The following is a 22,017-nucleotide window of genomic DNA, read 5'->3' as shown; positions in this document are numbered from 1 at the left end:
TCTACCACAAGTAGTGTCTTCTAATTGTTCTTCCACCTTAAACCACCAACAGTGTCTTGTACCTAGCCCACTCCTCCCAACCCTCCACCTATCTCTACCACAAGTAGTGTCTTATGATTGTTCTTCCACCGTAAACCACCAACAGTGTCTTGTACCTAACCCACTCCTCCCAACCCTCCACCTATCTCTACCACAAGTAGTGTCTTATGATTGTTCTTTCTTAAACCACCAGAGTAAACCACCTAACCCACTGTCTTGTACCTCCACCTATCTCTACCACAAGTAGTGTCCACTAATTGTTCTTCCACCTTAAAGTAGTGTCTTATGAGCCCACTCCTCCCAACCTTCCACCAATCTAAACCACAAGTAGTGTCTTACATTGTTCTTGTACACCAACAGTGTCCACTCCTCCCAACTCCTCCCTCCACCTACCTATCTACCACAAGTAGTGTCTTATGATTGTTCTTCCACCTTAAACCACCAATAGAGTCTTGTACCTAGCCCACTCCTCCCAACCCTCCACCTATCTCTACCACAAGTAGTGTCTTATGATTGTTCTTCCACCTTAAACCACCAACAGTGTCTTGTACCTAGCCCACTTGCCCCAACCCTCCACCTATCTCTACCACAAGTAGTGGCGTGGTGGGCGAACTGGCTAAAGCGCCAGGCTAGTGATCCAGCGAGATTGAGGTGCCGGGATCGAGCCCACCTGTGACCGGGTGTAAAAACCTTGGAGTCAACTTTGTGTGCAGACTCTTTTAGTGTTGTCACAACCCCTAGTGTACGGTACACAACCCTGTGCACTTAAAAGAACCCACGAATCCGTTGGTATATGACCAGATGGTGGCCACATGAATACGTGCAAACACCCAGTTGCGGGTACAGCAACGTGCAGTAAACATGGACAAAGTACTGTGACTATGTGTCCCAGTCCACCCAGCTGTAAAAATGGGTACCTCGTAAGGATGGGAATGCCACACTAACTCGGTGCGCCTAGTAGGCTGCAAGAGTTGTATGCTCCCCAGGGAGTTGAGATTGACAATACGATGTGCCGTTGAGATTGACATCCAGTGAACGAGGGAAAAACAAAGCGCCTTTGAGCAGCTGAGCTGAGCTGGATATCGGCGCTATACAAATGCTAGCATAATAATAATAAAAAGTAGTGTCTTATGATTGTTCTTCCACCTTAAACCACCAACAGTGTCTTGTACCTAACCCACTTGCCCCAACCCTCCACCTATCTCTACCACAAGTAGTGTCTTCTAATTGTTCTTCCACCTTAAACCACCAACAGTGTCTTGTACCTAGCCCACTTGCCCCAACCCTCCACCTATCTCTACCACAAGTAGTGTCTTATGATTCTTCTTCCACCTTAAACCACCAACAGTGTCTTGTACCTAGCCCACTCCTCCCAACCCTCCACCTATCTCTACCACAAGTAGTGTCTTATGATTGTTCTTCCACCTTAAACCACCAACATTGTCTTGTACCTAACCCACTCCTCCCAACCCTCCACCTATCTCTACCACAAGTAGTGTCTTATGATTGTTCTTCCATCTTAAACCACCAACAGTGACTTGTACCTAACCCACTGTCTCCCAACCCTCCACCTATCTCTACCACAAGTAGTGTCTTCTAATTGTTCTTCCACCTTAAACCACCAACAGTGTCTTGTACCTAGCCCACTCCTCCCAACCCTCTACCACAAGTAGTGTCTTCTAATTGTTCTTCCACCTTAAACCACCAACAGTGTCTTGTACCTAGCCCACTCCTCCCAACCCTCCACCTATCTCTACCACAAGTAGTGTCTTATGATTGTTCTTCCACCTTAAACCACCAACAGTGTCTTGTACCTAACCAAATTGCCCCAACCCTCCACCTATCTCTACCACAAGTAGTGTCTTCTAATTGTTCTTCCACCTTAAACCACCAACAGTGTCTTGTACCTAGCCCACTCCTCCCAACCCTCCACCTATCTCTACCACAAGTAGTGTCTTATGATTGTTCTTCCACCGTAAACCACCAACAGTGTCTTGTACCTAACCCACTCCTCCTCCTAACCCTCCACCTATCTCTACCACAAGTAGTGTCTTATGATTGTTCTTCCACCTTAAACCACCAATAGAGTCTTGTACCTAGCCCACTCCTCCCAACCCTCCACCTATCTCTACCACAAGTAGTGTCTTCTAATTGTTCTTCCACCTTAAACCACCAACAGTGTCTTGTACCTAGCCCACTCCTCCCAACCCTCCTCCACCAATCTCTACCACAAGTAGTGTCTTATGATTGTTCTTCCACCGTGAAACCACCAACAGTGTCTTGTACCTAACCCACTCCTCCCAACCCTCCACCTATCTCTACCACAAGTAGTGTCTTATGATTGTTCTTCCACCTTAAACCACCAATAGAGTCTTGTACCTAGCCCACTCCTCCCAACCCTCCACCTATCTCTACCACAAGTAGTGTCTTATGATTCTTCTTCCACCTTAAACCACCAACAGTGTCTTGTACCTAGCCCACTCCTCCCAACCCTCCACCTATCTCTACCACAAGTAGTGTCTTATGATTGTTCTTCCACCTTAAACCACCAACAGTGTCTTGTACCTAACCCACTCCTCCCAACCCTCCACCTATCTCTACCACTAGTAGTGTCTTCTAATTGTTCTTCCACCTTAAACTACCAACAGTGTCTTGTACCTAACCCACTCCTCCCAACCCTCCACCTATCTCTACCACAAGTAGTGTCTTCTAATTGTTCTTCCACCTTAAACCACCAACAGTGTCTTGTACCTAACCCACTCCTCCCAACCCTCCACCTATCTCTACCACAAGTAGTGTCTTCTAATTGTTCTTCCACCTTAAACTACCAACAGTGTCTTGTACCTAACCCACTTGCCCCAACCCTCTACCTATCTCTACCACAAGTAGTGTCTTATGATTGTTCTTCCACCTTAAACCACCAACAGTGTCTTGTACCTAGCCCACTTGCCCCAACCCTCCACCTATCTCTACCACAAGTAGTGTCTTCTAATTGTTCTTCCACCTTAAACCATCAACACAGTTTATTACCAGTCCCCCTCCTTATATTTGCCCCATCACCAGGATGTGTGTGTAAAATGTGGACAATAAAGTCTGTGGCAACCAGTATGAGTATCTCTTTTGTCAAGTAATACAGAACACTCATGTTCCAGCTTCAGAGGTCTAGCAAGCCCAACCTTGCCAACTTCAGAGCAATCAGAAAATGCCATATATCTTATCAACTGGTAATCATATTAATTTCCAATGTATTAGTGTCTTACCCAAACAAGATATTAGATCACATTACATGCACACTAATACATAGTCCATAGCTTCTTTATATTTACCACTTGATCAGTTTAGTGGATGTTAACCAGAAGCATGCAAGAATCACCCAAAATAGGCATTACATACACAAACTGTTGGAATAATAACTGCATATCATCTGGAATCTGCCTATGAAGCTAGCAATGCACCTAACTATTAATGACCAGATCAGATGTATAATAGCCAACAGACAGAATAATACTTACAGCTGTAGTTGGTACCAGGACTTTGCGAGAGTAGCCTGCTTTCAAGTTTGACTCTCTCCCTCCGTCAAGCTCATCAATCAGTTTTGTTGTTACACGCCGAGCACTGGATGACCTTCCATACACTGGTTTGCGGTGACCTGACTTGGTTTCTATGGCAGCATTGTTGCTAGGTGACAGTTTAGTTGGAGGTGAATGAGACCGGCCATATCTCTGTAGGACAGGGCTACAGCTTCTCTCTCGCAAATGGTTAAAATGTTCCGTCTTCCCATTTTTTAGGATCCCTTTCTTAGAACTTGGACTCACACTCTTCCTGTGACGCATGTCATAAACTGAATTATGGGACACATTGAGTCGGTCTGATGACTCCTTCCGATCATGGTGAGGTTGTCGCAATGTCTCCTGCATGCTCTGAGACATCCTCTCTGTAACGTCTGTGCCTGGGCGCTGGTAGCTGGTGGATGTGGATTCAACAACTGTCTCTACCATGTCTCTTCCTGTTCCATAATTCTGACTAGATTCATATCGATTCAAATCGTCAGTGTAGTTGTCTCCATGAAGACTATCTCGATTCTGCCTTTGAAGTAAATTCTCTCTGAAACTTCCATTTTCCCCAAATCCCTTTCTTGAAATCCTGTACGAGTCTTCTGCATCATAATCAGAATAACTGAGTTTGGTTGGATACTGCTGCAGATCTGAGTAGTCAACAAATGGAATAGGGGACAGCCTGTGATCTAGGGCCTCTCTCTGCTTGTCTCGGTAATACTGGACTTTCCGGTGTGGGTAGATCTCCCGGAATGATGATGGCACACCCGGAGACTGCATCAGTTCCTCAGTGCTGTAACCTGTGTCTTTACTATCAAGCGTACTCGACATGTTCAGTGAAGAGTTGAGCTTCACAGGACTGGACTCCAGTTCATTGTTCCATGTACTTGTGCGTCGATGGACTCGCAATGAAGAGTCCATGTTTTCCTGACTCGGAGAGATGTAGTCATCAATCCTGGACCTTCTTGTAGGAGTATTACTCATGTCCAGCCTTGATGAACGACCCATACTTGAAGTCCGGGAACAGCTTGCACTTGAAGGTCGAGACGATGGTTGACTGCTTGTCCCTCTTCTCATTTCTCTCTCCACCTCATCGCAGGCTCCCTTCTCGGTGTAATGGCTTATGATGTCAGCTACCTTGGATTTCTGATTGCTGGCATGGAGGGCATTGATCTCGTCAAACAACTTGGACCTCTCCTGTCTCACTTCCTCCAAGCAGGTTCTCAACTCCTTGATGGTGCTCTGAGCCTTCTCCTGGTTAAACTGCATCTCTTCAAAGTCCTGAAAACATATTTACAACATATATTCAAATCAGTTTGAATTTGAAAGAAGGTGAATTAATAATGTACAAATAAATCTGCATTCAAATTTCTGTGACAATGAATACGGCTTCAAAACGGAAATGTTTCTTGTGCAAACCATGTGTCTCCTTAAAGTTCGAGCAGTAGCCCTTTATGTTTCCAACTTGTAAAGATACTGGATGATATAGTATCAGTTTTTCAGTTACTACACCCTTCATTATTTCAGGGGAGAAAAAAATAAATGCAATTTTCTGAAATCCAAGTAAGCTGTTTAAAATTAAAATATTAATAAATTGTCAAATGAGAAATACTCACCCGTCTGAAAGAATCATTTTGACTCTCCACTTGAGATAGATTCATCCTCAGACTTTGATTGACCTGTTTAAGGTCCTCTAGAGGTCTCAGTTCACCAAGGGCTTTGTTGAGCGCTGCACCTGTCTCTTGTAGTTCCATTCTCATCTGATCTGACTCAGCATGAGCCTTGAACACGCTGTCTTCCATGCCTTTCACTCTGGCCTGCAGCTCCTCAGACTTGTGCCGTGCATGCTCAAGGCTGCTACGAAGTTCCATATTCTCTGCTTGTGACTTAGACAGATGTCTCCGGCAATCATCAAGAACATCATTTGTCTTGAAAAGCTTTTCTGACACATCAGCTTTTGCATTCCTTAACTTGGCCTGCAAGATGTCATTTTCCACAATACAGCTAGCAAGCGCCTGTTTTAACTCAATGACATCTTCATCTGAAAGCTCCCTCATAGCAATGAGATTCTTCCATCTGTCTTGTCTCTCAGGTTCCAAGCCCTTCACAATGCTCAGCTTGTTACCCCAGATCTCCTGAGTGACACTTCTCACAGGACTGCTGTAGCCAAGACTAATGGACCTTGTCTGATCATCAGGGTCAACAGGTTGATGGCTCCCAGCTCGAGGACTATCCCCTGGTTCATGAAGGGCCATGCCTCCTCTCTGAAATCCTCGTACAGGAGACAATCTATCTCTTGTTGAAGGACCATGAGATGGTGAAGGTGGTCTTGCACTATACCGTGTCTGGTAGCTTTCATCCATATACATGGAGTCCATAGTGCCTGTGTATCTACTGGGACTGACTCGGTGTGAACTGTCAGGTACTGACCTCTCCATGTATCTGTCACTTGACCCATTAAATCTGTCGGGTGATATTCGATCTCTCAGTTTATTTTCTATATCTCTCTGTTTTTCTAGTGTAGGACTTAATGATCTGCTTCTTGTGTAGTCGGGACTATTCCTCCTTACTTCTCCCTCATACCTGCTTCCTGCCTGGGCAATCCTCCTTGGTAAATCTGGTGACTTTCTTTGTCTCGTATAAATGGGACTAAGTGATCTGCTTCTAGAAGACTCAAAAACCATTTGACCATTGTGTTCATGTATGTCACTGAACTGACTCAGAGGGTCAATTTTTGTCCCCGTTAACTGTAAAGTAGGGGTTCTTCTCCCCCCTCTAGAAGGGGATCTGGCAACTGGACTAGTTTGTCCTGCCTCACCAGAGCTCTCCATTGTTTCAATCTTGTATTTCAGTTCTTCTATCTCTTTACACAGTACCTCAATAAATTTGGCTTGAGCCAAAGAATCTATCCTGCTTCCATCAACAGGCAGCTCACTCCCTCCTTTGGATCTCTCCCAAGCTTCCCTGCGAGGCAGATGACAATAGCTGCTATCAGAGTCATACAGATGGTCATCGTCATGCAAGTCTGGCTTGTGTTCCAATACTCTGTGTGGAGAGACAATGTTTGGGGAGCCTAGTCGGGGGCTTGAAGCAGTATGTCTCCCTGGTGACCTTCGCAATGGAGACCTCCTTCTGACAGTTTCTGACCCTGAAACAGACAAATCCTGTAAATGTCTGCTGGATGGAGAAGTGTCATCATATTTAGCTTCTTCAGCAAGTCTTTGAGAGACAGCTGATTCATCTCTTCCTTCCGTGCTTGGGTCATAGACATCCTTAACCTTGGTCTGGTCTTTCTTGTCTGGGACCCTTCTACTTCGGAAACCTTCTTTCGGCATACTGTTGTCAACTGCAAGACGAGCTTTCTTTATGTTATCCAGTAGTGTAAGAACATCAGGAGGTTCACCTGATTTATTTAAAATATCCAACCTCTGAGGGTCTATACTGGACAGCAATGATTTGAGATTGGGAAACATAGGGTGAGACTGAAGATCACTGATTTTAGTTCCACTCATGCATGCCAAGTTAACATCAGAGGTAGATGCACTTTTCTCAGTACTGGCAGTAAGTTTTGATGATTGATTATCAGGTGTATATGTCCTTCTATCCTGTACCATACCATCTTGCCTGGCTTGCTTGTATTTCGTCATTGAATCTGGCTGACTGTGAGATTTGCTTCGAAACATATTCTCTGGGGTTCTTCCCCTTTCTCGATCCAACGAAGACTTGTATACAATACTATCACGTAAACTTTGTCTTGATTCATGGGATCTTGATCTTGACCTGGAACTTGATCGTGACCTTCCACTAAGACTCTCTAGGTCAAGGTCACTTTGGGATCTGGAAGACTGAATGAGATCTGATGAGCTTGAGGGTCCCTGAGAGAGCCTATCAAGTGTCTCCTCCCACTGCAGGAAGTAGTCCTTGGGTCTTTTGATCTTAACAACTCCAGACATTTTCTCAGTTCTACTATCAGTGATGTTCCCACTGTTTGGATTCAAGGAAGATCCGAGGGATGCTGGAAATGATTTTAGATTTTTGACGGTGCTTCCACCTGAGGAATATCTTGAAGCTTCTGGCTGCAAGTCATCTAGTCTGTGTGTCACAGTACCTGTATCCTTGTCCTCTTCATTCTCTGACTGGGGCATGTGTTCATACACTCTCTGACTGATTGTCTCCTTCAACATACTCTCTCCATCCGAGTTCAAGGAAATTGGACCATCATCATTTGGAGACTGATTAAGCCCATTTCTTTCACTATGGACTGACACAAGGGATGATGATGACATCCAGTCAGAAAGCTCTTCTGCAGATCCATGCTTCCTGGAAGAGAAAGCAGACAGACCTTTTCCAATACTGTTGGACTTGTATAAGGAAACTGACATCGGTTTAAAGATGTAATTTGACTGCTTCTTCTTCGTGTGGTCTGCCCTGCAGAGTTCACTGTCTGATGACACATATCTATCCTCCTCATTGTGGGCCTTGTATTGGGGGGTGGGGCTCTGGCTTCTCATGGCGTTGACCACCTCCAGGTTCATGCCTCCCGAGGGCTGCAACAACCCACAACAACATCAATAACCAAAAAGAAAAGAAAAAACTACCGATCTGGGACTAATCTTATAGTCAGATATACCATCAGTGGGTAAAACAATGTACTTGGACACCCATCCAAACATGTTTCTGAAACTTTGTAGGCATCAACTTTAACTGACGAACCAACTAAACTGTATGTATTGAGTTATGAAAGTGTGTCATGTACTGAAGTTAGTAGACATAATTGGTAAGTGATCACAGTGCAAATGTAATACAATTCTTCCGGAAAGAACTTGTATACAATTGTTATCTATATGATAATTCAGGAGGTATACACTCACCTTCGTAAATTTGGAAAATGCATTCAAGGTTTTGTTGTCTCCCCCAACCTGAAAACAAAACAGATACACATAAAATATTTACCTAAAACCACAGTTTGCTTTATGATTATATTCTACAGCCAGGTGAGGAAATACTGAGAAGAAACTCCCATGGTCATCTATATAAATGAACAATAGATAACCATAGCTCCACAGTATCTTCGACACTTTCAGCCGTGACAATATTTCATATATTTTAAGATGTACTTTTCTGACTGAAGATGTGTAAACACCAAGTAAAGTATCAAGCACAACAGGCATACATTTGTCCATGTATATTCTGTTGAACATGCAGTAAGTGTATAACATCTATGTAAGTACTTCTTGAGGAAACATGCAGAATGTGAAATTGTTGCTGAATTAATGTTCAAGTCCGAGGTGCCATCCGGTCAGTGGGTGTGAGCATCAGTACTCACCCCTCCTCCGGAGCAGGGCAACATAGATCATCAGTGTGTGTTCATCCACTGTCCCATCTATGATGTCTGCAGCGCTAAAACATCAGCAACATACCAAAAAAGATGAATACACAATGCCTCCCGGAAAGCGCTAAATGTAGCAAATGTTATATTTGTGATTACACATCCTGAGAAAAGCACACATTCTAGTACAACTTGTGCAGGTCTCGAACCCAGTCTCGCAGAGTGAGTCACGAAGTCAGAATTCTGACTGACTTAGCCACCGAGAAGTGTGACAGTTGGCAGTCTAGATGACGTATCTTGTGCAGCCCTAGAAGAAATCAGTGTAAATCAGAACACTCCCACGGCTGATAGCTATTGATACACAAGGAAAGTGGTCAAACTTAACACATGTTATATTTGGGATTACACTTTCCACATTAAGTACAAATTTTAGTATTCTGTGGGCTGAGTCCAGAGGAAAGTAACTGGGGACCAATATTACACACAAATGACTAATGTTCCCAGTGTCTTCCAGTCTTGGGACACATTTACACCCATCAGTTGAGCCTCATTAGTGAGTAGCTCAGTGTATGCTAACATGGTAGGGGTGAACAAGGATACCTGATGATATCTCTGCTGATATAATACTTGTATTCCACAGTGTCAAGGAGCTTCGTCAAGGCAGCAACTCGGTCCTGAAATGTCACAAGTTGACCTAATAATCGAAAGTACTAGTAAAAGACCTAATACTCTGTAGAGCACCTAATCTTGCCTGAGAAAGACATCACTGACATTTTAAAGGACTAAAGCATGTGTAAACAGAGAAAAGAATTTCTAATTTGAGACAAGGGTTTAAGTTTTCTCTTTAGAAATATGGTCCCTAATGCATAGTATTTTATCTAATGCAACCATGTTTAAGGCTCCAGAAACATATTTGACTGCGTTAGGACACTGGCCTGTAAACAACAAATGCTAGGTGGTGCTTGACATCATGATCAGCAAGGTGACCGTTCACTGTGACCACCCAGTGCTCCCTTTAGTCAGTCCTTATACATGCATGTGGTGGGACATATTCTGTCCAGCAGTTTCACTACATTTTGGCATGTCTACCTGGTCATCTGTAATGTCATCTCCGATGAACTTCTGCAACAGTTTGGAGAACCAGTTGCCTTGACACAAACTGAAACAGAAGACAGTCATTCTATCTGCAGTAACAGTCCAGTAGAAACACAAACCCTGACTACCATGTAGTGACAGTACAGTAGAAACACAAACTCTGATTACCATGTAGTGACAGTCCAGTAGAAACACAAACCCTGATTACCATGTAGTGACGGTCCAGTAGAAACACAAACCCTGATTACCATGTAGTGACAGTCCAGTAGAAACACAAACCCTGATTACCATGTAGTGACAGTACAGTAGAAACACAAACCCTGATTACCATGTAGTGACAGTACAGTAGAAACACAAACCCTGATTACCATGTAGTGACGGTCAAGTAGAAACACAAACCCTGATTACCATGTAATGACGGTCCAGTAGAAACACAAACCCTGATTACCATGTAGTGACGGTCCAGTAGAAACACAAACCCTGATTACCATGTAGTGACAGTCCAGTAGAAACACAAACCCTGATTACCATGTAGTGACAGTCCAGTAGAAACACAAACCCTGATTACCATGTAGTGACAGCTCAGTAGAAACACAAACCCTGATTACCATGTAGTGACAGTACAGTAGAAACACAAACCTTGATTATCATGTAGTGACAGTCCAGTAGAAACACAAACCCTGATTACCATGTAGTGACAGTCCAGTAGAAACACAAACCCTGATTACCATGTAGTGACAGTACAGTAGAAACACAAACCCTGATTACCATGTAGTGACAGTCCAGTAGAAACACAAACCCTGACAACCATGTAGTGACAGTACAGTAGAAACACAAACCCTGATTATCATGTAGTGACAGTCCAGTAGAAACACAAACCCTGACAACCATGTAGTGACAGTACAGTAGAAACACAAACCTTGATTATCATGTAGTGACAGTCCAGTAGAAACACAAACCCTGATTACCATGTAGTGACAGTACAGTAGAAACACAAACCCTGATTACCATGTAGTGGCAGTCCAGTAGAAACACAAACCCTGATTACCATGTAGTGACAGTCCAGTAGAAACACAAACCCTGATTACCATGTAGTGACAGTACAGTAGAAACACAAACCCTGACTACCATGTAGTGACAGTCCAGTAGAAACACAAACCCTGACTACCATGTAGTGACAGTCCAGTAGAAACACAAACCCTGATTACCATGTAGTGACAGTACAGTAGAAACACAAACCCTGACTACCATGTAGTGACAGTCCAGTAGAAACACAAACCCTGATTACCATGTAGTGACGGTCAAGTAGAAACACAAACCCTGATTACCATGTAATGACGGTCCAGTAGAAACACAAACCCTGATTACCATGTAGTGACAGTACAATAGAAACACAAACCCTGATTACCATGTAATGACGGTCCAGTAGAAACACAAACCCTGACTACCATGTAGTGACAGTACAGTAGAAACACAAACCCTGATTACCATGTAGTGGCAGTCCAGTCGAAACACAAACCCTGATTACCATGTAGTGACAGTACAGTAGAAACACAAACCCTGAGTACCATGTAGTGACAGTCCAGTAGAAACACAAACCCTGATTACCATGTAGTGACATGTAGTGACACAGTAGAAACACAAACCCTGATTACCATGTAGTGACGGTCCAGTAGAAACACAAACCCTGATTACCATGTAGTGACGGTCCAGTAGAAACACAAACCCTGATTACCATGTAGTGACAGTCCAGTAGAAACACAAACCCTGATTACCATGTAGTGAGGGTCCAGTAGAAACACAAACCCTGATTACCATGTAGTGACGGTCCAGTAGAAACACAAACCCTGATTACCATGTAGTGACAGTCCAGTAGAAACACAAACCCTGATTACCATGTAGTGACAGTCCAGTAGAAACACAAACCCTGATTACCATGTAGTGAGGGTCCAGTAGAAACACAAACCCTGATTACCATGTAGTGACAGTCCAGTAGAAACACAAACCCTGATTACCATGTAGTGACAGTCCAGTAGAAACACAAACCCTGATTACCATGTAGTGTAGATTACCATGTAGTGACGGGTCCAGTAGAAACACAAACCCTGATTACCATGTAGTGACGGTCCAGTAGAAACACAAACCCTGATTACCATGTAGTGACGGTCCAGTAGAAACACAAACCCTGATTACCATGTAGTGACAGTCCAGTAGAAACACAAACCCTGATTACAGTCCAGTAGAAACACAAATGTAGTGACGGTCCAGTAGAAACACAAACCCTGATTACCATGTAGTGACAGTCCAGTAGAAACACAAACCCTGATTACCATGTAGTGACAGTCCAGTAGAAACACAAACCCTGATTACCATGTAGTGACAGTCCAGTAGAAACACAAACCCTGATTACCATGTATGTAGTGACAGTCCAGTAGAAACACAAACCCTGATTACCATGTAGTGACAGTCCAGTAGAAACACAAACCCTGATTACCATGTAGTGACAGTCCAGTAGAAACACAAACCCTGATTACCATGTAGTGACAGTCCAGTAGAAACACAAACCCTGATTACCATGTAGTGACAGTCCAGTAGAAACACAAACCCTGATTACCATGTAGTGACAGTCCAGTAGAAACACAAACCCTGATTACCATGTAGTGACAGTCCAGTAGAAACACAAACCCTGATTACCATGTAGTGACAGTCCAGTAGAAACAGTAGAAACACAAACCCTGATTACCAGTGACGGTCCAGTAGAAACCCTGATTACTACCATGTAGTGACAGTCCAGTAGAAACACAAACCCTGATTACCATGTAGTGACAGTCCAGTAGAAACACAAACCCTGATTACCATGTAGTGACAGTCCAGTAGAAACACAAACCCTGATTACAGTGTAGTGACAGTCCAGTAGAAACACAAACCCTGATTACCATGTAGTGACAGTCCAGTAGAAACACAAACCCTGATTACCATGTAGTGACAGTCCAGTAGAAACACAAACCCTGATTACCATGTAGTGACAGTCCAGTAGAAACACAAACCCTGATTACCATGTAGTGACAGTACAGTAGAAACACAAACCCTGATTACCATGTAGTGACAGTCCAGTAGAAACACAAACCCTGATTACCATGTAGTGACAGTACAGTAGAAACACAAACCCTGATTACCATGTAGTGACAGTCCAGTAGAAACACAAACCCTGATTACCATGTAGTGACAGTCCAGTAGAAACACAAACCCTGATTACCATGTAGTGACAGTACAGTAGAAACACAAACCCTGATTACCATGTAGTGACAGTCCAGTAGAAACACAAACCCTGATTACCATGTAGTGACAGTCCAGTAGAAACACAAACCCTGACTACCATGTAGTGACAGTCCAGTAGAAACACAAACCCTGATTACCATGTAGTGACGGTCCAGTAGAAACACAAACCCTGATTACCATGTAGTGACAGTCCAGTAGAAACACAAACCCTGTATGTAGTGACAGTCCAGTAGAAACACAAACCCTGATTACCATGTAGTGACAGTCCAGTAGAAACACAAACCCTGATTACCATGTAGTGACGGTCCAGTAGAAACACAAACCCTGATTACCATGTAGTGACGGTCCAGTAGAAACACAAACCCTGATTACCATGTAGTGACAGTCCAGTAGAAACACAAACCCTGATTACCATGTAGTGACAGTCCAGTAGAAACACAAACCCTGATTACCATGTAGTGACAGTCCAGTAGAAACACAAACCCTGATTACCATGTAGTGACAGTCCAGTAGAAACACAAACCCTGATTACCATGTAGTGACAGTCCAGTAGAAACACAAACCCTGATTACCATGTAGTGACGGTCCAGTAGAAACACAAACCCTGATTACCATGTAGTGACGGTCCAGTAGAAACACAAACCCTGATTACCATGTAGTGACAGTCCAGTAGAAACACAAACCCTGATTACCATGTAGTGACAGTCCAGTAGAAACACAAACCCTGATTACCATGTAGTGACAGTCCAGTAGAAACACAAACCCTGATTACCATGTAGTGACAGTCCAGTAGAAACACAAACCCTGATTACCATGTAGTGACAGTACAGTAGAAACACAAACCCTGATTACCATGTAGTGACAGTCCAGTAGAAACACAAACCCTGATTACCATGTAGTGACGGTCCAGTAGAAACACAAACCCTGATTACCATGTAGTGACGGTCCAGTAGAAACACAAACCCTGATTACCATGTAGTGACAGTCCAGTAGAAACACAAACCCTGATTACCATGTAGTGACGGTCCAGTAGAAACACAAACCCTGATTACCATGTAGTGACAGTCCAGTAGAAACACAAACCCTGATTACCATGTAGTGACAGTCCAGTAGAAACACAAACCCTGATTACCATGTAGTGACAGTCCAGTAGAAACACAAACCCTGATTACCATGTAGTGACAGTCCAGTAGAAACACAAACCCTGATTACCATGTAGTGACAGTCCAGTAGAAACACAAACCCTGATTACCATGTAGTGACAAACCCTGTACCAGTAGAAACACAAACCCTGATTGATGTACCAGTAGAAACACAAACCCTGATTGTAGTGACAGTCCAGTAGAAACACAAACCCTGATTACCATGTAGTGACAGTCCAGTAGAAACACAAACCCTGATTACCATGTAGTGACAGTCCAGTAGAAACACAAACCCTGATTACCATGTAGTGACGGTCCAGTAGAAACACAAACCCTGATTACCATGTAGTGACAGTCCAGTAGAAACACAAACCCTGATTACCATGTAGTGACAGTCCAGTAGAAACACAAACCCTGATTACCATGTAGTGACAGTGACAGTAGAAACACAAACCCTGATTACCATGTAGTGACGGTCCAGTAGAAACACAAACCCTGATTACCATGTAGTGACAGTCCAGTAGAAACACAAACCCTGATTACCATGTAGTGACGGTCCAGTAGAAACACAAACCCTGATTTACCATGTAGTACCATGTAGTGACAGTCCAGTAGAAACACAAACCCTGATTACCATGTAGTGACAGTCCAGTAGAAACACACTGAAATGTAGTGACAGTACAGTCACAAACCCTGATTACCATGTAGTGACAGAAACACAAACCACAAGTTACCCAGTAGAAACACAAACCCTGATTACCATGTAGTGACAGTCCAGTAGAAACACAAACCCTGATTACCATGTAGTGACGGTCCAGTAGAAACACAAACCCTGATTACCATGTAGTGACAGTCCAGTAGAAACACAAACCCTGATTACCATGTAGTGACAGTCCAGTAGAAACACAAACCCTGATTACCATGTAGTGACAGTCCAGTAGAAACACAAACCCTGACTACCATGTAGTGACAGTCCAGTAGAAACACAAACCCTGATTACCATATACCCCAGTACTGGAGACTCTCCAGTAGAAACACAAACCCAGACCAAACAGCTTGCTGTGTTTCCAAAACACTCTTAGATAGCACCAGCATGTATTCTGGGCATGATTCTGGTCTATAAACCATGTGGTATATATATATCTGCATTTTACAGCAGAAAGGCTTGCACAATTTTCTTAGATGCCTGCTTCTACTTGGCTACTAGAACTTGTCAGCAGTTCAGCAACTCGTCAGTGTTAACTAAATATAAAGATTAACAGCAGTAGGCCAAACTTCCTATAATGTGCCTGAAACTTCAAAACAATGTCCGATGTTGTTGCTAGCACACAATGTAAAGAAGTGATGTCTGCTACCTTGTGGTCACAAAACAGGCTTGGGCTACAAGATACTGTTACATGTACAAATGATTAAGTACAGTTGACAGTGAAGAAGACTTCTGTTGTAAGATTACAGCCAAAATACAATATTTAAGGCAATGATTTAATAGAGGGTTATGTTTGCAGGAATTAGAGTGAACTAAGTAAGTCGTACTTGAAGGCAAATGTGTTCCTTGAATCAAACTGTGTTGCCAGCTCCATCTCACACCACTCCATGAGGTGCTTCTTGCCAATCCCCACACTGCGCTGATAGGCATTCTGATCTGTGACACAAGGGAGAGGGTAGAAACAGCATCCACACGATAATACTACAATATCACATGGTGGCCCTTCATTATATGGTGTGGGTATGACAGTGTTTGGTATGCATGTTGGGAGGGTGGTATGACAGTGTTTGGTATGCATGTTGGGAGGGTGGTATGACAGTGTTTGATATGCATGTTGGGAGAGTGGTATGACAGTGTTTGGTATGCATGTTGGGAGAGCAGTATGACAGTGTTTGGTATGCACGTTGGGAGGGTGGTATGACAGTGTTTGGTATGCACGTAGGGAGAGCGGTATAACAATGTTTGGTATGCACGTTGGGAGGGTAGTATGACAGTGTTTGGTATGCATGTTGGGAGGGTGGTATGACAGTGTTTGGTATGCATGTTGGGAGCGTGGTATGACAGTTTGGTATGCATGTTGGGAGGGTGGTATGATAGTGTTTGGTATGCACATTGGGAGGGTGGTATGACAGTGGTTGGTATGCATGTTGGGAGGATGGTATGACAGTGTTTGGTATGCATCTTGGGAGGATGGTATGACAGTGTTTGGTATGCACGTTGGGAGGGTGGTATGAGAGTGTTTGGTATGCATGTTGGGAGGGTGGTATGACAGTGTTTGGTATGCATGTTGGGAGAGCGGTATGACAGTGTTTGGTATGCACATTTGGAGGGTGGAATGACAGTGTTTGGTATGCATGTTGGGAGCGTGGTATGACAGTGTTTGGTATGCATCTTGCGAGGGTGGTATGACAGTGTTTGGTATGCATGTTGGGAGAGTGGTATGACAGTGTTTGGTATGCACGTTGGGAGGGTGGTATGACAGTGGTTGGTATGCATGTTGGGAGGATGGTATGACAGTGTTTGGTATGCATGACGTGTTTGGTAAGAGGGAGGATGGTATGACAGTGTTTGGTATATGCGCTTGAGGGTGGATGACAGTGTTTGGTATGCATGTTGGGAGAGTGGTATGACAGTGTTTGGTATGCATGTTGGGAGAGCGGTATGACAGTGTTTGGTATGCATGTTGGGAGAGCGGTATGACAGTGTTTGGTATGCATGTTGGGAGAGTGGTCTGACAGTGTGGTATATGATGTGTATGACAGTCTATTTCAACAACTATTTGATATGTGATAGTCTATTTCAACATACTGTTGAGGAGATAGTCTATTTCAACATACTATTGTGATAGTGATAGTCTATTTTGTGACATGCAGTCTATTTCAACATACTGATTAGATGGGATGATAGTCTATTTCAACATATTTCTATTGTGATAGTGATAGTCTATTTCAACATACTATTGTGATAGTGATAGTCTATTTCAACATACTATTGTGATAGTGATAGTCTATTTCAACATACTATTGTGATAGTGATAGTCTATTTCAACATACTATTGTGATAGTGATAGTCTATTTCAACATCAACATACTATTGTGATGATAGTCTATTTCAACAACATATAGATAGTGATAGTCTATTTCAACATACTATTGTGATAGTGATAGTCTATTTCAACATACTATTGTGATAGTGATAGTCTATTTCAACATACTATTGTGATAGGGATAGTCTATTTCAACATACTATTGTGATAGTGATAGTCTATTTCAACATACTATTGTGATAGTGATAGTCTATTTCAACATACTATTGTGATAGTGATAGTCTATTTCAACATACTATTGTGATAGTGTCTATTTCAACATACTATTGTGATAGTCTAGTCTATTTCAACATACTATTGTGATAGTGATAGTCTATTTCAACATACTATGATAGTCTATTTCAACATGATAGATGATAGTCTATTTCAACATACTATTGTGATAGTGATAGTCTATTTCAACATACTATTGTGATAGTGATAGTCTATTTCAACATACTATTGTGATAGTGATAGTCTATTTCAACATACTATTGTGATAGTGATAGTCTATTTCAACATACTATTGTGATAGTGATAGTCTATTTCAACATACTATTGTGATAGGGATAGCGATAGTCTATTTAGCAACATACTATTGTGATAGTGATAGTCGATAGTCTATTGTGATTGTGATGATAGTCTATTTCAACATACTATTGTGATAGTGATAGTCTATTTCAACATACTATTGTGATAGTGATAGTCTATTTCAACATACTATTGTGATAGTGATAGTCTATTTCAACATACTATTGTGATAGCGATAGTCTATTTCAACATACTATTGTGATAGCGATAGTCTATTTCAACATACTATTGTGATAGTGATAGTCTATTTCAACATACTATTGTGATGATAGATTTCAACATACTATTGTGATGTGATAGTCTATTTTTATTGTGATAGTGAAGTCTATTTACATACTATTGTGATAGCGATAGTCTATTTCAACATACTATTGTGATAGCGATAGTGTATTGCCCCAACTATTGCAATAGTTTTTTCTCTCCTTGAATTATCTCATTTCAAGTCAATTCCCAAATGAATTTTTAGTTTATATGAAATGAAAACAAGTTGAAGTAGTTTCAGTCTCTTTTAATAACTAACAAGAAACTTGAAACCCGGATCAAGGTAAACAGTTATAACATAAACTCAATGAAGCTGCAAGTCTGCACCCACACAAAAAATACAAAACATAAACATTTAATAAAAATAAAGTCAGTTTCTAAACTAGCGATAGTCACACACACTATTGGCGCATCGATATTTCTTTCGTTTTCTACCATCAATTAATTGTTATCGGAGACTCAACAATTGTAATCCATGGATAGTTTGATGCATCGCTACAGCCCTACATGTGTGTATGACAGTATGAGAGGTAGTCATACTGGCAGGAACACCTACCTATCTTGTGCAGACTGTAGTTGAGGATGATGAGCCACAGCACGTCCAGGAGGGACTTGATGTCCCCATCTAAGATGTCTGGAATGCAATGGACACATCACTGACATAGAAGTCACAATGAGGCAGTGCTTCTTACAATACTTCAGGATATTTGGACCTCCACTAACAATACTTCAGGATATTTGGACCTCCACAAGCAATACTCAACCTGCACTGTTAAGTATATTTGATTCCATGGCTTCTTACAATACTTCAGGATATTTGGACCTCCACAAACAATACTCACCCTGCACTGTAAAGGTATATTTGATTCCATGGCTTCTTACAATACTTCAGGATATTTGGACCTCCACAAACAATACTCAACCTGCACTGTTAAGTATTTTTGATTCCATGGCTTCTTACAATACTTCAGGATATTTGGACCTCCACAAACAATACTCACCCTGCACTGTTAAGTATATTTGATTCCATGGCTTCTTACAATACTTCAGGATATTTGGACCTCCACAAACAATACTCAACCTGCACTGTTAAGTATATTTGATTCCATGGCTTCTTACAATACTTCAGGATACTTGGACCTCCACAAACAATACTCACCCTGCACTGTAAAGGTATATTTGATTCCATGGTGTCGCATGTGATCCAGTGTTGCTTGTATCCATTGCTCTGGACTTGATTCCTCTGATGAGTTCTTCTGAAAGTGGTAATTTAAATTCTCTACTCAGAAATGTGAGGATTGTCTGACACATAAGTTTCAACACTCAAACTGGTTACTACAAACTGGGCAGCGGTGTCCACCAACCAGATGTACATGGCAGGTTGTACATGTTCCATACAGCAGTCTTCCGACACCATGCCTCTTTCACTGCAGAATGCTCTAACTCTCTACCACTGAATTCTATATGTCTCTTCAACTGAATTTACAAGTCTCTTCAACAGATGATTGGTTGGTTTGTTGGTTAACGCCACACTCAGCGATACTGCAGCTATATGGCAGCAGTCTATAAATAATCAAGTCTGGACCAGACAATCCAGTGATCAATAGCACTTTTCCACAGAATGCATAGAGCTAATAATCTTTCCTGATACAAACTTCAAGCCACACCTAAACACTTAAGCTGTTGCACTTACTTGGCAAAACATACAGAAAAAACATCACCACATTACTCAAAAGATAAATCCTTAATATATCTGTAAGTAAGTACAAGAAACACATCACTATAAGTCAGTGTCAGTAACATACAGGCTTATCCTACAATGAGACCAACAGGCAATACATGGACTCGATCAACTCCCCAACCAAACACAACACTATAAGTCAGTGTCAGTAACATACAGGCTTATCCTACAGTAAGACCAACAGGCAATACATGGACTCGATCAACTCCCCAACCAAACACAACACTATAAGTCAGTGTCAGTAACATACAGGCTTATCCTACAGTAAGACCAACAGGCAATACATGGACTCAATGAACTCCCCAACCAAACACAACACTATAAGTCAGTGTCAGTAACATACAGGCTTATCCTACAATAAGACCAACAGGCAATACATGGACTCGATCAACTCCCCAACCAAACACAACACTATAAGTCAGTGTCAGTAACATACAGGCTTATCCTACAATGAGACCAACAGGCAATACATGGACTCGATCAACTCCCCAACCAAACACAACACTATAAGTCAGTGTCAGTAACATACAGGCTTATCCTACAGTAAGACCAACAGGCAATACATGGACTCGATCAACTCCCCAACCAAACACAACACTATAAGTCAGTGTCAGTAACATACAGGCTTATCCTACAGTAAGACCAACAGGCAATACATGGACTCGATCAACTCCCCAACCAAACACAACACTATAAGTCAGTGTCAGTAACATACAGGCTTATCCTACAGTAAGACCAACAGGCAATACATGGACTCGATCAACTCCCCAACCAAACACAACACTATAAGTCAGTGTCAGTAACATACAGGCTTATCCTACAATAAGACCAACAGGCAATACATGGACTCAATGAACTCCCCAACCAAACACAACACTATAAGTCAGTGTCAGTAACATACAGGCTTATCCTACAGTAAGACCAACAGGCAATACATGGACTCGATCAACTCCCCAACCAAACACAACACTATAAGTCAGTGTCAGTAACATACAGGCTTATCCTACAATGAGACCAACAGGCAATACATGGACTCGATCAACTCCCCAACCAAACACAACACTATAAGTCAGTGTCAGTAACATACAGGCTTATCCTACAATGAGACCAACAGGCAATACATGGACTCGATCAACTCCCCAACCAAACACAACACTATAAGTCAGTGTCAGTAACATACAGGCTTATCCTACAATGAGACCAACAGGCAATACATGGACTCGATCAACTCCCCAACCAAAACACAACACTATAAGTCAGTGTCAGTAACATACAGGCTTATCCTACAATGAGACCAACAGGCAATACATGGACTCGATCAACTCCCCAACCAAACACAACACTATAAGTCAGTGTCAGTAACATACAGGATTATCCTACAGTAAGACCAACAGGCAATACATGGACTCGATCAACTCCCCAACCAAACACAACACTATAAGTCAGTGTCAGTAACATACAGGCTTATCCTACAATAAGACCAACAGGCAATACATGGACTCGATCAACTCCCCAACCAAACACAACACTATAAGTCAGTGTCAGTAACATACAGGCTTATCCTACAATGAGACCAACAGGCAATACATGGACTCGATCAACTCCCCAACCAAACACAACACTATAAGTCAGTGTCAGTAACATACAGGCTTATCCTACAAGTAAGACCAACAGGCAATACATGGACTCGATCAACTCCCCAACCAAACACAACACTATAAGTCAGTGTCAGTAACATACAGGCTTATCCTACAATGAGACCAACAGGCAATACATGGACTCGATCAACTCCCCAACCAAACACAACACTATAAGTCAGTGTCAGTAACATACAGGCTTATCCTACAATAAGACCAACAGGCAATACATGGACTCGATCAACTCCCCAACCAAACACAACACTATAAGTCAGTGT

The 22,017-nt window shown here is 42.3% G+C and overlaps 1 protein-coding gene across 2 annotated transcripts in view; it reads right to left on the bottom strand.

Moving 5' to 3' along the window:
- Positions 1 to 22,017, bottom strand: part of LOC124277706 — a 40,477-nt gene that overhangs the window by 4,583 nt on the left and 13,877 nt on the right. For both annotated transcript variants that reach the window (XM_046713435.1, XM_046713434.1), the window contains 9 exons: positions 19,521 to 19,617; positions 18,918 to 18,995; positions 15,972 to 16,080; positions 10,012 to 10,081; positions 9,523 to 9,596; positions 8,920 to 8,993; positions 8,465 to 8,511; positions 5,210 to 8,140; positions 3,552 to 4,874 (listed from right to left, as the gene is read on the bottom strand). In XM_046713435.1, coding sequence (XP_046569391.1) covers positions 3,552 to 4,874; positions 5,210 to 8,140; positions 8,465 to 8,511; positions 8,920 to 8,993; positions 9,523 to 9,596; positions 10,012 to 10,081; positions 15,972 to 16,080; positions 18,918 to 18,995; positions 19,521 to 19,617 — 4,803 coding nt within the window. The remainder of the gene's footprint in view (positions 1 to 3,551; positions 4,875 to 5,209; positions 8,141 to 8,464; positions 8,512 to 8,919; positions 8,994 to 9,522; positions 9,597 to 10,011; positions 10,082 to 15,971; positions 16,081 to 18,917; positions 18,996 to 19,520; positions 19,618 to 22,017) is intronic.

Source organism: Haliotis rubra, unplaced genomic scaffold (assembly GCF_003918875.1).
Source record: "Haliotis rubra isolate DU_JTF1 unplaced genomic scaffold, ASM391887v1 Scf226, whole genome shotgun sequence".
Taxonomy (NCBI): Eukaryota; Metazoa; Mollusca; class Gastropoda; order Lepetellida; family Haliotidae; genus Haliotis; species Haliotis rubra.
This window is presented reverse-complemented; position numbering and strand designations above follow the sequence as displayed.